Source organism: Esox lucius, chromosome 12 (assembly GCF_011004845.1).
Source record: "Esox lucius isolate fEsoLuc1 chromosome 12, fEsoLuc1.pri, whole genome shotgun sequence".
In the NCBI taxonomy this organism is placed as follows: domain Eukaryota; kingdom Metazoa; phylum Chordata; class Actinopteri; order Esociformes; family Esocidae; genus Esox; species Esox lucius.
The window spans coordinates 32,707,050-32,719,386 of record NC_047580.1 but is presented as its reverse complement, the minus strand read 5'-3'; the positions used below and the strand labels follow the sequence as shown (position 1 = coordinate 32,719,386).

The 12,337-nt window shown below is 40.2% G+C and overlaps 1 protein-coding gene across 2 annotated transcripts; it reads left to right on the top strand.

Moving 5' to 3' along the window:
- Positions 1–1,189: 1,189 nt before the first annotated feature.
- LOC105023754 (pepsin A) lies at positions 1,190–11,614 on the top strand. 2 transcript variants are annotated; one of them, XM_034295952.1, is made up of 9 exons: positions 1,190–1,307; positions 6,000–6,161; positions 6,684–6,801; positions 8,263–8,381; positions 8,879–9,075; positions 9,484–9,597; positions 9,816–9,960; positions 10,765–10,863; positions 11,067–11,614. In XM_034295952.1, exons 2-9 carry the CDS (start codon positions 6,027–6,029, stop codon positions 11,319–11,321), a joined length of 1,182 nt encoding a protein of 393 aa, XP_034151843.1. In that variant the 5' UTR covers positions 1,190–1,307; positions 6,000–6,026; the 3' UTR covers positions 11,322–11,614. The 2 variants fall into 2 exon arrangements, with proteins under 2 accessions (XP_034151843.1, XP_034151844.1); XM_034295953.1 differs by lacking the exon at positions 6,000–6,161 and having other exon boundaries at positions 1,237–1,307.
- Positions 11,615–12,337: the final 723 nt, after the last annotated feature.

Below are 12,337 nucleotides of genomic sequence, written 5' to 3'. Positions count from 1 at the left end.
TTTTGGGGAATAAGTGTCCCTTTCTTAAACATTATCTTCCAAAGTTTTTTACACTCTTCACTGTTCTTTACTGAGAGCAGAAATATATCATATAGGCTATTTATTGACGACAAAAAAGATCCAAGACCAAATAAAAAAAATTATATTATATTGTAAAACTGCACATAGGAGGCAATACCCAGGCACTGGGAGAACAGAGGACTTCACCAATATACTGTATATAACCAAAAGGAAACATTGGAAAAACCAAACAATGACAGACAAGACACTAGGGGAGGAGGCACTTAAAGAAAAGTGATCAGGAACACAGGTGAGGGCAGTAACAACAAACAATAAAATGTAAAACATTATCAAATTGACAATTACAATAACATTTTCTCACCAAATTCCAAAGAATCTTTAAAAAGCACAAATCATTCCGCTCTGCAGTGGCAAAGACAAACGAAACTGGACAAAGACATTTGATTCTATTCATAACATCTGAAAGTTTGACCTTTTCAAATGACAAAACAACTATCATAGACAGACAATACCCCGATACCAAGTTACAGTATCTTTTTAACTAACCCAACCTGCTCACATGATGATAGATGTTAACTGATATGTGTGGGCAATAGGAACAGAAGATAAGAAAGAACTCTTGAGAAAACAATGTTTGCTCTGAACCAATAAACAATGAATTCAGAGGACAGCATTTGGAGAGAGTACCAACATGTCTATAGTAGCATTATGCTATCAAATATTTCAACAGTCAGTTATCCTGATACTGCAAAAAATATGTTTCCTCACAACTGGGGGAGGGTTGACTAAACACTGAAAAACATTTTGTAATGTAGAACCATTACCCTTGGTGATTTGGGAGAATATGCACAAGGCCTATAACAGCACATTTATAAACATCACACACAAACATTTTGAAGTAATGCTGATGACTGTCAGATGGGAATAGTATAATTAGTATATTAATGTGTCTTTTATTTGTTCCGTTACATGGTTTTGCTTTCCACAAAGCTTGTTGTTCAATATATATTTACCTCAGTTCAGTCAAGTGCAAGCATGTGCGTAGTCAATTGACAGTCACATTCCGGAGTGAACAAAATCACTGTATGGTGAGCAGACCACGCCTGATCACCATACACTGAACCACAGGTATGTTGTTGTATGTTGTCATTAGACGTCTGTCTGCTTCTGTACTACCTGACTTAACTTGACACTGAGTCTATGACGAGCCCAGAACCAGACGGAGTCATGATGAAGTGGGCTGTAGTCCTGTGTGCCCTGGTGGCCATCTCCGAGTGCAATGTCAAGTAAGTACCAACAGACTGTTCTTTCTCATTTACATTTTTTCTGTTTAATCAGGGAAGTCAACCAGGGAATTGCTTACTTTGGAGTTGACGACTGTTTGAAAACACATCTCAATAGGTTACTATTTTTAATTACTACCTGAATACAGATCTCTATTTGTATACAGATCTCAGAAAGAGACCACTACTTTAGTTGACTTTACAAGTAGCCAAGCACCCAAGGACCCCTCGGGGTACTTGGTCAGTCAACAGGGGATACATGCGAAGACTCATGATACCATCATCTTACATGTAAAAGATAATATGAGGGGGTACTTCAGGGGTACTCTGAGCAAAGCAAAACTCAGTCTGTGGTATGGTGACCGAAAAAGGGTTGGGAACCCCTGGCCTAGCATTGTACCAGAAACCAAAAGGTTTTGAGATTATATCCTGAGCTGGCATGGTACAAAACCTGTCATTCTGTTCTCTGGGCAAGGCAGTGAAACACAATTGCTCCTACTTCGTTGCTGTAAATGGGAATGTGTTCTCAGGCTCCTTACCATGTAATATGAGATCACCTAACTGATTGTGTCGTGCAGCGGCTGGTTACTTTGGGGGTGGGTGTGGCAGTTCACGTGTCACTTTGGCCACTTTGTGTGTGAAGTCCTGATTGATCATTTCAAAGTTGTCGAGCAGGATCTGCTCCCCTGCGGCCTTGCATGCTGTTGCCTTTGTGAATCAGTCACAGGAAAAGACTTTGCTGGAACTATATTAATGCAGCAGGAAACTGAAGGTATTTTATTAGTAGAGTCAAGCTCTGATTGTTCTACCTGTGCTCCCCCCTGTCCGTCGAAAGCTGACAAACTTGACCCAGGTCTTGTGTTTAGGGCTGGGCTATTTATTAAACACTGATATCTGGGGTCATTCCCAGGATGAGGGAGACCGCCCACCACACAAAGGTGAAGATTGTAGCGACCTTGACGATTATTAATTTCTCTAAATTGTCTAGCACAAAAAGTCATTCGTGAATATACAGTAGTGTTATTTATTTTTTTGATGACTGTGTATTGAGGAATTATCAGTCTGGTTTTAGACCTGGGCACAATACCAGCCACACAGGCGGCGGATGATATTGCCAAAGCTTCAGATGAGGAACTTGCTCTATATATTGACCAGTGTACTGATACAGTTGATTGTTCTATTTTACAGGAAAACTGGCTTGGCCTATGGTTTCAGAAGGACCTCGGCAATAGATCCCAAGCTATTATTATGGATAGATGAGACTGAATCTATGTGTTTTTATTTACACCCGAGATCCAAATGTTTTGATTTGAGGGTCCATTACTGTTGACTCTGTATATAAATTATATCTGTGACTGGGAGAAACACATTTAAATTTTTAAGCAGATGGCACAGTACTGTATGCTATATCTGTTACACCAGCATTACTTTCCTGCTGTCTGATTTCCAACTACCACAAAAGTTACTTACGGACCTCAGGCTGGAAGTAAAACTAAATGCATACTATGTTCCAAATTCTACAATTGGATGATCTCAGAATTGCTACATTTATTATACCCCCACTAATCTGTATATGATGATAACCTCTTTTAAAATACCCACTGACAAGTTGGTGAGGAAGCTGAATATCAAAACAATCAAAAGAAATGTACTGCTAATAACATGTCTTTCATCTCAAGACAGAAACTAAATTGTATAGGTTACTTTTAACCTATTCTGTTCCAATCTATCCGACAGTTATATTTGACCTTCAAGTCCAAGTTCTACCTTCAAGTCCGGATTACCTGGTTTGGGGGGCCCGTTGCTGTCCCTGTCCTTGTCCACCTGGTTATACTTCTGACCTAGTCTAAAATCAAATAGACTCTGGAGACATTTATTTATTATTCCAATTGGACTCCTAATATCTCACCCGGCACAGCCAGAAGAGGACTGGTCACCCCTCTGAGCCCGGGTCCTCTCTAGGTTTCTTCCTAAAATTCGGCCTTCTTAGGGAGTTTTTCCTAGCCACTGAAATTCAACACTACTGTTGTTTGCTCCTTGTCTCTGTAAAGCACTTTGTGACAACTGCTGTTGTAAAAAGGGCTTTATAAATAAATTTGATTGATTGATACTTTGAGTAAATGTGAATTCTAATGGATGTTCGTTGCCCCAAGGTGTACATTTTTAAGTCAAACTAGTTAGCCAATTCTCTAGTCTTCTATTCCCATGAGCATACGAAGCCTACCTGATAAGCAAGCAAACACACTGTGTTTACTTTTGGATTAGATACGCAATATAGGGTTGGTAGTCACTGTGGTTGCAGTTTGTTTTTCAGAAATAATGGAACCAATTAACAAGTTTTAAAAAGTAAATCCTTTATTTAATTAAAGTGTGACAGAGTACCCCGTCAAATTGCCTAGTGGTTAGAGACCTGCAAACAATGGGTCCGAATCTCATCACCGTTTTTTTGTTTGTTATAAGGTGTTTTAAAACCAGTAGACTCTTTCTGAGATGTTAGTGAAAAATATTTTTATTTATTTTCTATTACACCTTTTTTCACCAGTCAGGGTGCCTAAGAACCATTTCTCATTTAGCCTGAAGCATAACAGTGCAAGATAACACAAACTCACACAGATTACTAAAAATAAACCACATAAAATGAAAACAATAAACAAAGAGATCAGAAGAAAACTTTTTAACAGTCAGATCAATAATGGTGATACTTACAGAGATAAAGTACACCATACTAAATAATAAAATATGGCTATTTAGGGTGAATGAATAAAAATGCTTAAAAATGCTTTCTTGAAAAAATTGCAGACTTGGTAACAATCTTTAAAGGGATAGCTTACTCAGAATAAAAATAGTCATGTTTTGTACCGTATTAGAGGCTGGGATTGGTGATCACAAGGCTTGAATTTATTTATTACTCAAAATCCAAGACGGACTGTGTAATTATGCCACATTACAAGGTAATACCTGATAAAGAATACCTGACATGCTGTGGGCTAAACTAAATGGTCTATAAAATTACAAGAAATACAGGTAAAGTAAACCTAGAAAACTTCTTAGTATTCTTGCTGGGAGCTAGCAATTAGCTTTTCTAGACAGAGAACACATTATATAGCCGCTGGGGTCCACAAAATCGCTCACACACCTAGTCCCACAAAACGCACACACGCCCATTCTCCCAGACACATATAAAAAGATACTTCACTCTGACTCTGACTCACACACACACACACACACACACACACCCATCACTCAATGCTGCTGCACAACGTCACATTCGTTAATGTACTATTTGTACCCTACATCTGTATTGTACGCTGGACATCATTGGTTTCATGAGACCTTGTTCCAAAAATGTGGTCTACAACATCAGCAAAATTGTGTGTGGTCTCTGTGGAAGATGGTCTCCGTGGAAGAGGAGACCATTGCTTCTGGCATCTCTGACTGGGAACTCTTGGCTAAAACACAACGAGAGAGAGAGAGACAACACCACAGCCAAGTGTTCAGCCAGTGATCACAATTGTTACGCTGTCGGTCACCTAAACGGTGTGAGCCGGTCCAGCCAGCCTGGAGATAGTTTAGCAAAGGGTGCACAATGAAGATAACCCTTGGCACATTCAGCGTCAACATGCAACTCCCCTGTGCTTGGGACTTTCCCGGTCGTTGCCGCTTTCTTCCCCTGTTTCAAAAGGCGTTATGGAATGTGATTAGCATGTTGTGTCCATTGCCAGTTTACAGAAAATACTGTTAGATTCTGTCCAAGTTTGATCCATGAACAAAGTAAATGCAACCAGAAGTCAGGGGAGCGCCATCTTTATTCAGCATGAGTCTATGATGTTTTCCTTCCATTTCTCTCTCCCTAGCAGGAGGTATGGACAGAATGTATGGACAGGATTTGTGTTGTGTTAAATTTCTCATGCCAATTTCCCATCAATACAATGATTGTAGAAAGTCCACATCCACTTGAATTTTCTTCGTGTCAGTGCCTCAGAGTGTCAATCCGTAATTATCTGCAGTCCGCAATTATCTCAGGTATAACCAGTTTTAAAATCACACAGCATGTTAATTGGTCTGCAATAAATTCAGCAGTTTCTGTAGGTTCTCTCTTTTAGGAAATTAATTGCAATGTATGCCCTTGACCATGAGCACCAGGTTAAGGAGTTTCCAAATGAACTAATGGACAAAGTTGTTGAAAGACACAGATCAGATCATGGGTGTACAAATATTTCAAAAGTCTTGAAAATTGTGAAGTGAAATATGTGCTACCAAGAGCCCAATGGCAACTTCAACAGAGCTACAGGCATAGACTGCTCACAGTGTGAAACTGACAATAATATCCCAAGTACTCCACAAATCTGTCCTGTATGGTTTTAAAAAAAGCCAACCCTGAATCCAGTTAGAAGTATGCCAAGTAAGCCATCTGCTCAGGATATTCTGTAGTCATGTGGTGTTACAAATTGTAATCCTGCCAATTTTTGGTGTACATGCAAAGCATTATGTTTGATGCATACCTAACACAGCACATCACCCAAAAGTCACCATCTTTACTGGGAAGGACGGTGGTGGCAGCATCATGTTATGGGGATGTTTGTCATTGACAAGTGTGAGGGCACAGAATTAATATTATCAATATTCATCTCTGCACATAGACCTTGATATGGCAAGTTAAAATGTATCCCATTCTAAGTGTAAATGTTTTTCCAGAATCTCTATGATGCTAGGGAGAACCTGATGGAGAAGGGTATATGGGAGGAGACCAGACAGGAATTCCCTTCCAACCCAATGGCCAAGTTCAATTTCCTTTCCAACTCAAAAACCAAGTCGTCTCAGTCTATTGGAAATGAAGCTATGACCAACGATGCTGATGTAAGCCAAAAACACTACTAATATGAATCTAGTCCCAGACGTCTTTGGGGAAATATGAAGCACATTTCTGCCCACTTTCACTCTGCGAGACATTTCTCTTCAATTACCTATGACCTTTTTCAAAATGTGGTGAAATGGGAATGAGGAGTGAGGGCAGCAAACAGGAGCAATAGAAAGTTATTTGTGCTGTGACTTCTGCATTAATTGCTATTGAGCACAAACATCTGGACCAGGAGGCAGACTGAATCATGGTCCTCATCTTGACAGGTTGGGTTGACATGTTTCCCAGGAGTGACACGACTGGAATAACAACCATGATTCTTAACATCTATGTATCTACATAGGTCTATTTCCATATTGACTGATCTAAAACATGTCAATATGACTGACCCTAACAGCACATCTCTCCTCCTATGTAGATACACTGATATATCTACATAGTACGCCTTTTCCTGTATTTAGTGATCTAAAATGTTTTCCTGTGTGACCCTAACAGCAGATCTCTCCTCTGTCCCCCTGCAGTTGGCCTACTATGGTGTGATCTCCATTGGAACTCCTCCCCAGTCCTTCAAGGTCATCTTCGATACTGGCTCCTCCAACCTGCGGGTGCCCTCTGTAGAGTGCTCCAGCCAAGCCTGCCGTGAGTACAGCAATGTGGTTTTGCTGTGAATAATGCATATATGCCTGTCCTGGATCAGGGTGGATGAGAGGTTGAGCTTCGCCACAGTGAAGATGACTTAAGGGGTACAAGCTGTCTGTTCAGGCTCTTGACCCACCGCACCATGCTAGGGAGTGTCATCACAGGTCTCTTCACAGTCCAGGACAGATACTGGGGAAAACACAGTACCTAATAGTGTCATCACTACAAGGAAGTATCTGCCACCAAAGGTAATTATCTTGGCAAACTAAACTGTTAGTTAGAGCCACACCCATAAACTTACATGGTTTGCATCTGTAATTCTGTGTTATGTAAATGCTTGGTTTTTGTTTTGAGAACAACTTTTAATGCTGATCCAGCCAAAGTTGAGGGAGGGTTGAGGCTGCCTCTGAGATGGTTAGGGTGTCAGGTGTCAAATACCTGGAATATTTCCCATGAAGCAATGGGAGGAGAGAGATTTCCCAGTCAGATTGTAAGGTTTAGGCATGTGAATACATGCATGTGTTGAGTTATGTGGGATGACACTGGTTTTCATTTTGATAAGAAACTGGGGCTTGAGACAGTGAGTTAAGTGGGAAACATATTTGTGCAATATTGTTATTATGAATATTAATTTATTTATTCATTTATACCATTTTACATTTGAAATACAAGAGGAATAAGTAAGGGAAATATTAATACAGAGAACATATTCGACATGTTGGTAACGTGAAAAGAAAAAAATATGACATTTTATTTTAATCAATAATCAAAGGTGTCACTTCACATAACAGGTCAGGAATAACATAAAAAAAACAATTTCTAAGTACTCAAATAAAAAAACATCAAGGGGTAGAATTTCTTATTTACAATCAAGACAGAGTTGATGGTTTTGTCATTTCATGCTGTTCAGGAGCATTTTCCACAACATAAGTACTTTATAGTAAGAGCTCAGAGCTGGGACGTTGGGGAACGTTGGGAAAGGGACGTTGAGGAACGTTTTCTTAATTACCTGAAGTTCTGGTTGATGCTCACATGTCCCTAGTGATGTGTCTAACTATTGAACTGCCTTATTTAATGATGATCTGTTTATTGTTTCAGCCATGCCTGAGATGAGTATAAAGTAGTAGTCTGTGTAATATTACTGTGGGCATTGGAAAACGGCTATTTATCAAATACACAATCTGCTGTGACAGAGTTGCGCCACCAATTTTGGAACTGGATGACTGAGTTGAAGTTTGGGTCCGAGGGAGGGACCTTGAAGTTCACTGCAAAACAATGAAATAGGTTTCAGACAGCAAAATACAATTGCTTTCAATTAATATCTTTCCCTACAACATGTATTGTAGATAATAACTAAATGCTTGCAATACTGATGAATGTATGAATGAATTAATGTATGGGTGAATGGCACAGTTCAGCAATGTACTTGTTCTGTAATGAACATAATCGTGTTTTGAATAGAGAACCATGCCAGATTCAACCCTGCAAAGTCCAGCACCTTCAAGTGGGCGAACGAGTCCGTTTCGGTTCAGTACGGAACTGGCAGCATGACTGGACAGTTGGGATATGACACAGTTTCGGTACGTAAATCATTGCTAGATTCTCATTATTATTATATACCATGTACATTTAATGTGAAAGGAGACATTACATAATTTACAACCCCCCCTCAAAAAAACATGGCTGGATCCATGTTTACATAACAAAAACACATTCCAAAAATCTTCACCCTTTCAAATGGTGGTAAAGAAATGGTAAACAAAAGATAATAAAAAATGGCAATCTGCTGTGGTTGATCAAATTTCTCTTTGACGTTGCAAATTGCAATGTGTTTTTTTTGTAATTCATTTAGCCAATTTGAACAGTTTTGAGAAGTGCACATAAACAATTATTTAGCAATTTGCTTAGGCCCCTTGATCATACAGACATACAGTGTACTGCGTTGGAGCCACTGGAGTGGATGGGTTAAATTCTGCTGCTAGCTAGACCATCTACATTGCCACAGCAAAATACATTCTAAATGGATTCAACAAACCCTAGTGAGTATTTCTCAAAATACCTTTTTGTTTTTTGTTAGGTGGGAAACATCGCCGTGATCAAGCAGATCTTTGGTGCCAGTCAGACTGAAGCTACCTTCATGACCAACATGGATGCAGATGGCATCCTGGGACTGGCATTCCCTGACATATCATCCTCTGGGGCCACACCTGTCTTTGACAACATGATCACCCAGGGCCTGGTGAACCAGAGTCTCTTCTCCATCTACCTGAGCGGGTAACCAAGGCTGCGTTCACACAGCCAGACAAATTCAGATCTTTTCCCGTACTAATTTCTAAACCCCCTGATAAGTTCTGCAAAATATGTGTGATTTTGAAAAGATTATGTGACATGTGATGGGATTTAAATCCAGTGTGTGTTTAAACACAGGCATTAACTGTAATAATTCCCCTGGAGGAATGGCCAACTTCTGAAAGCAGGGCAGCGTTGGCAGATTCAGATAGAATTTCAAGGCCAATGACCACTCACAACTCACCAAAAAGGCATGAAAAGCCAGTCCGATATAGCTGTCAAGGCAACACAGAGATGAATTGAGGAAAATACACTGAACTGTTTTGCATTAGGAAAGGCCACTGTTGAGAACCATAATGACATTACTGACCCTTGACACTTCTCCTCCTATAGAAGCTCAGGAAACAGTGTGGTGTCCTTCGGTGGTATTGAGTCTAACTACTACACTGGACAGATCACCTGGGTTCCCCTGTCCTCAGAGAGCTACTGGCAGGTCAGCATGGCCAGGTAAACAGCAGATCCAATATTTATATTCCTGTTGCTGCAGGCAACATAATGCATCTCTTCCACACACATAGCCTATTCTTTAGCCTGGTCCCAGATCAGCTTTTCCCTCAAAACAGTACTTACTTTCAGTCTTGAGTTTGTGAGAAGAACTTGCTATGAAACTAAAACATAAGAAATAAATGAGGTCCCATTTTTTTAGCTGATCTTGGTCATTACAGTGTTACAATGAACAGCAAAGTTGCGGCTTGTACTGGTGGCTGCCAGGCGATCGTGGACACTGGAACCTCTCTGATTGTCGGGCCAGACAGTGACATCAACAATATAAACACCTTGATCGGAGCCACAACAGACCAGCAAGGAGATGTGAGTGTAAACCCACCCACACACACATATTCTACAAATAAACAATTAATATCCAAATAAATGACTTTAGTTCAACTTTCTCAGGTGCCTAGGTGCACAGTACTGTATTGTCAGGTCCTGGCAGAGGTGCCTCTAGGCATCTCTGTACTGCCGTTCTCGGTGCTCCCCAATTGGAGGCAGCTGCACTGTGTTGCCTCTAATTGGGGAGCTGGCTTAGGTTCCAGCTCTCACACACTTGGAATGGTTCATTGTTTTGTGTTACAGTGTTTCGGTTGGTTTCTCGCCTTTTGTTTCTTTTGTTGTTTGAAGAAATAAAGGAATGTTCTACTGTTCTCTGCTCCATGTGTTCTGGCTAACCAACACCGCGATATTTATATTATGTGTGGATCCTTAAGAAAATGTTCTGCCCTATCCCCTGGCCCTAAAATGTAAGACTTACTCTGAGCCTTACCTAAATAACCTAACCCTTAGGGTCAGAACACAGATTAAGACTAGGTCAGGACTAAAAATAAATTCCTATGTATTTTCCTGTTGAGCTTGATGTTTACGCCAGGATTAGGCTTAATCTGGGACTGGGAAACTACAGGATAATACTTAAACTCAAACATAACCCTAATTCAAAACCTAACATATGGTTTTTCTCTCGATCCTTGTCATCACAAGGATATAGATCTCACACAAAACCCCATGTTTCCTATTCCCTGCCAGTGTGAGTTCTTGTTCTTCTCCCCCACCTCCCCCGCCTTCTTGTTGCTAATCCACAGAATAATGTAGAAGATGTGGTCGTATTCATTTCTATACTAGGCCATCGTGAACTGCAACAACATCCCTAACTTGCCCTCTGTGACCTTCACTCTCAACGGACATGCCTTCACTCTGCCAGCATCTGCCTACACCACCCAGGTAGAGTCCACTAAAAGACGCAGTTACCACAAAACCAGTCGGAAATTTCATGTAGATGTGTAGCAGAGCAAAGACCTCAGAGTGTCTGTTTATCCAAGACTTCTTTTATGACTAACTTCTTTTAGATCACAGTGAAGCAAAAGGCCTCATATCGGAGAGGAATGAAGTAAAAAATTTCTCTCTTTCTCTCTTGGTCTCTGTAGACCTCCAACATCTGCATAACCGGTTTTGGTACTGGCTCCCCAGACCTTTGGATCCTCTGGGATGTTTTCATCCGGCAGTTCTACACAGTCTTCAACAGACAGAACAACACGGTCGGCCTGGCCCAGGCTGTCAATGCGGTCAAGGGGGTCTCTCTGACCGCGGCTCCCGGAGGCTGCACTCACACGACCATCAACTTCCTCCTTACTGCCGTCTGCGTGTCATTGGCTGTGTTCACTCAGGCAGACCATTCATGAGCTTTCCCCGCTAGTCTGTCTTTTGACCAGTCATTTCGATTTTTATATTCTCATTTGAAAAGATCTGGTGTGAACATGAACAAGACATTTGTGGGAAACGATTGGAATCGTTTTAACAGCCAAGAAGGTCTACACAATTTTTATGTATTTTTAAGAGTGTAACGAGATCAGCTAGCATTTAATATCATGGACTTTTCCAATAGATACTCGTATGTTATGTACAGTGCCTTGCAAGAGTAATTGAAATCCCTGACCAATTCTCTAAATCTACTGAATTAAAAATAGCACACTGATTTTTTGTTCTGTCTGATATTTGACAAAATCAATTATTGTAAGGTGACACTGGTTTTATGGAAACATTTGTAAGAAAGAAAAACTGAGAGTGGTTGCAATTCAATAGACACAGTGGAATTCAGATCTGGATTTTTTTATTGGGAAACTACAGGACATTCATCCATTTTGGCCACAAAATCTTTTCTCCTTATTTACTATTATTATTATTTATGCGTTTTTGACCACGCACAGACTTTAATTGACAGTGCCTGGTTGGTGTGACACAGCTTCCCCTTCCTGAGTAGTGATTCAAAGGTGCTCACTGGGAAATCCAAATACTTTTTATTTTGTGCTCTTTTCCTCAGTTAGGGAGGTTTCTTGCATCTGTGTAAAACTGGGTACTGAATATTTCTGCAAGCAACGTTTTCTGTTTTTATATACTTTTTTAAAACACTTCCTAACATAACCAGTGTCACCTTAGATTAATAATTTGGCAAGGCACTGTATGTGTGGCTGGGACATTAACATTGGCTTGCACTGGGAATAGGTTTACAAAATCTAGATTTTCCAGAAAGAATCCTGAAATTACGAGGGAACACACATTTCTGTATTTGCAAACCATGCAGCATGAGAAGAACACAGTGTTGCACAAGATCACATCATGTGTGGATTTAAGGCATTCATCAGTTTCCTGTGTATATAAAGTATGTATTTATTATAATTAAATCTGTAAAATTATTCTT

Coding starts and splice junctions, on each gene's coding strand:
- LOC105023754 (XM_034295952.1), top strand. CDS start 6,027: ATGGAGAAGGGTATATGGGAGGAGACCAGACAGGAATTCCCTTCCAAC. Junction 8,382..8,878: donor TGGGATATGACACAGTTTCG/GTACGTAAATCA, acceptor GTTTTTTGTTAG/GTGGGAAACATCGCCGTGAT. Junction 9,598..9,815: donor TGGCAGGTCAGCATGGCCAG/GTAAACAGCAGA, acceptor TGGTCATTACAG/TGTTACAATGAACAGCAAAG.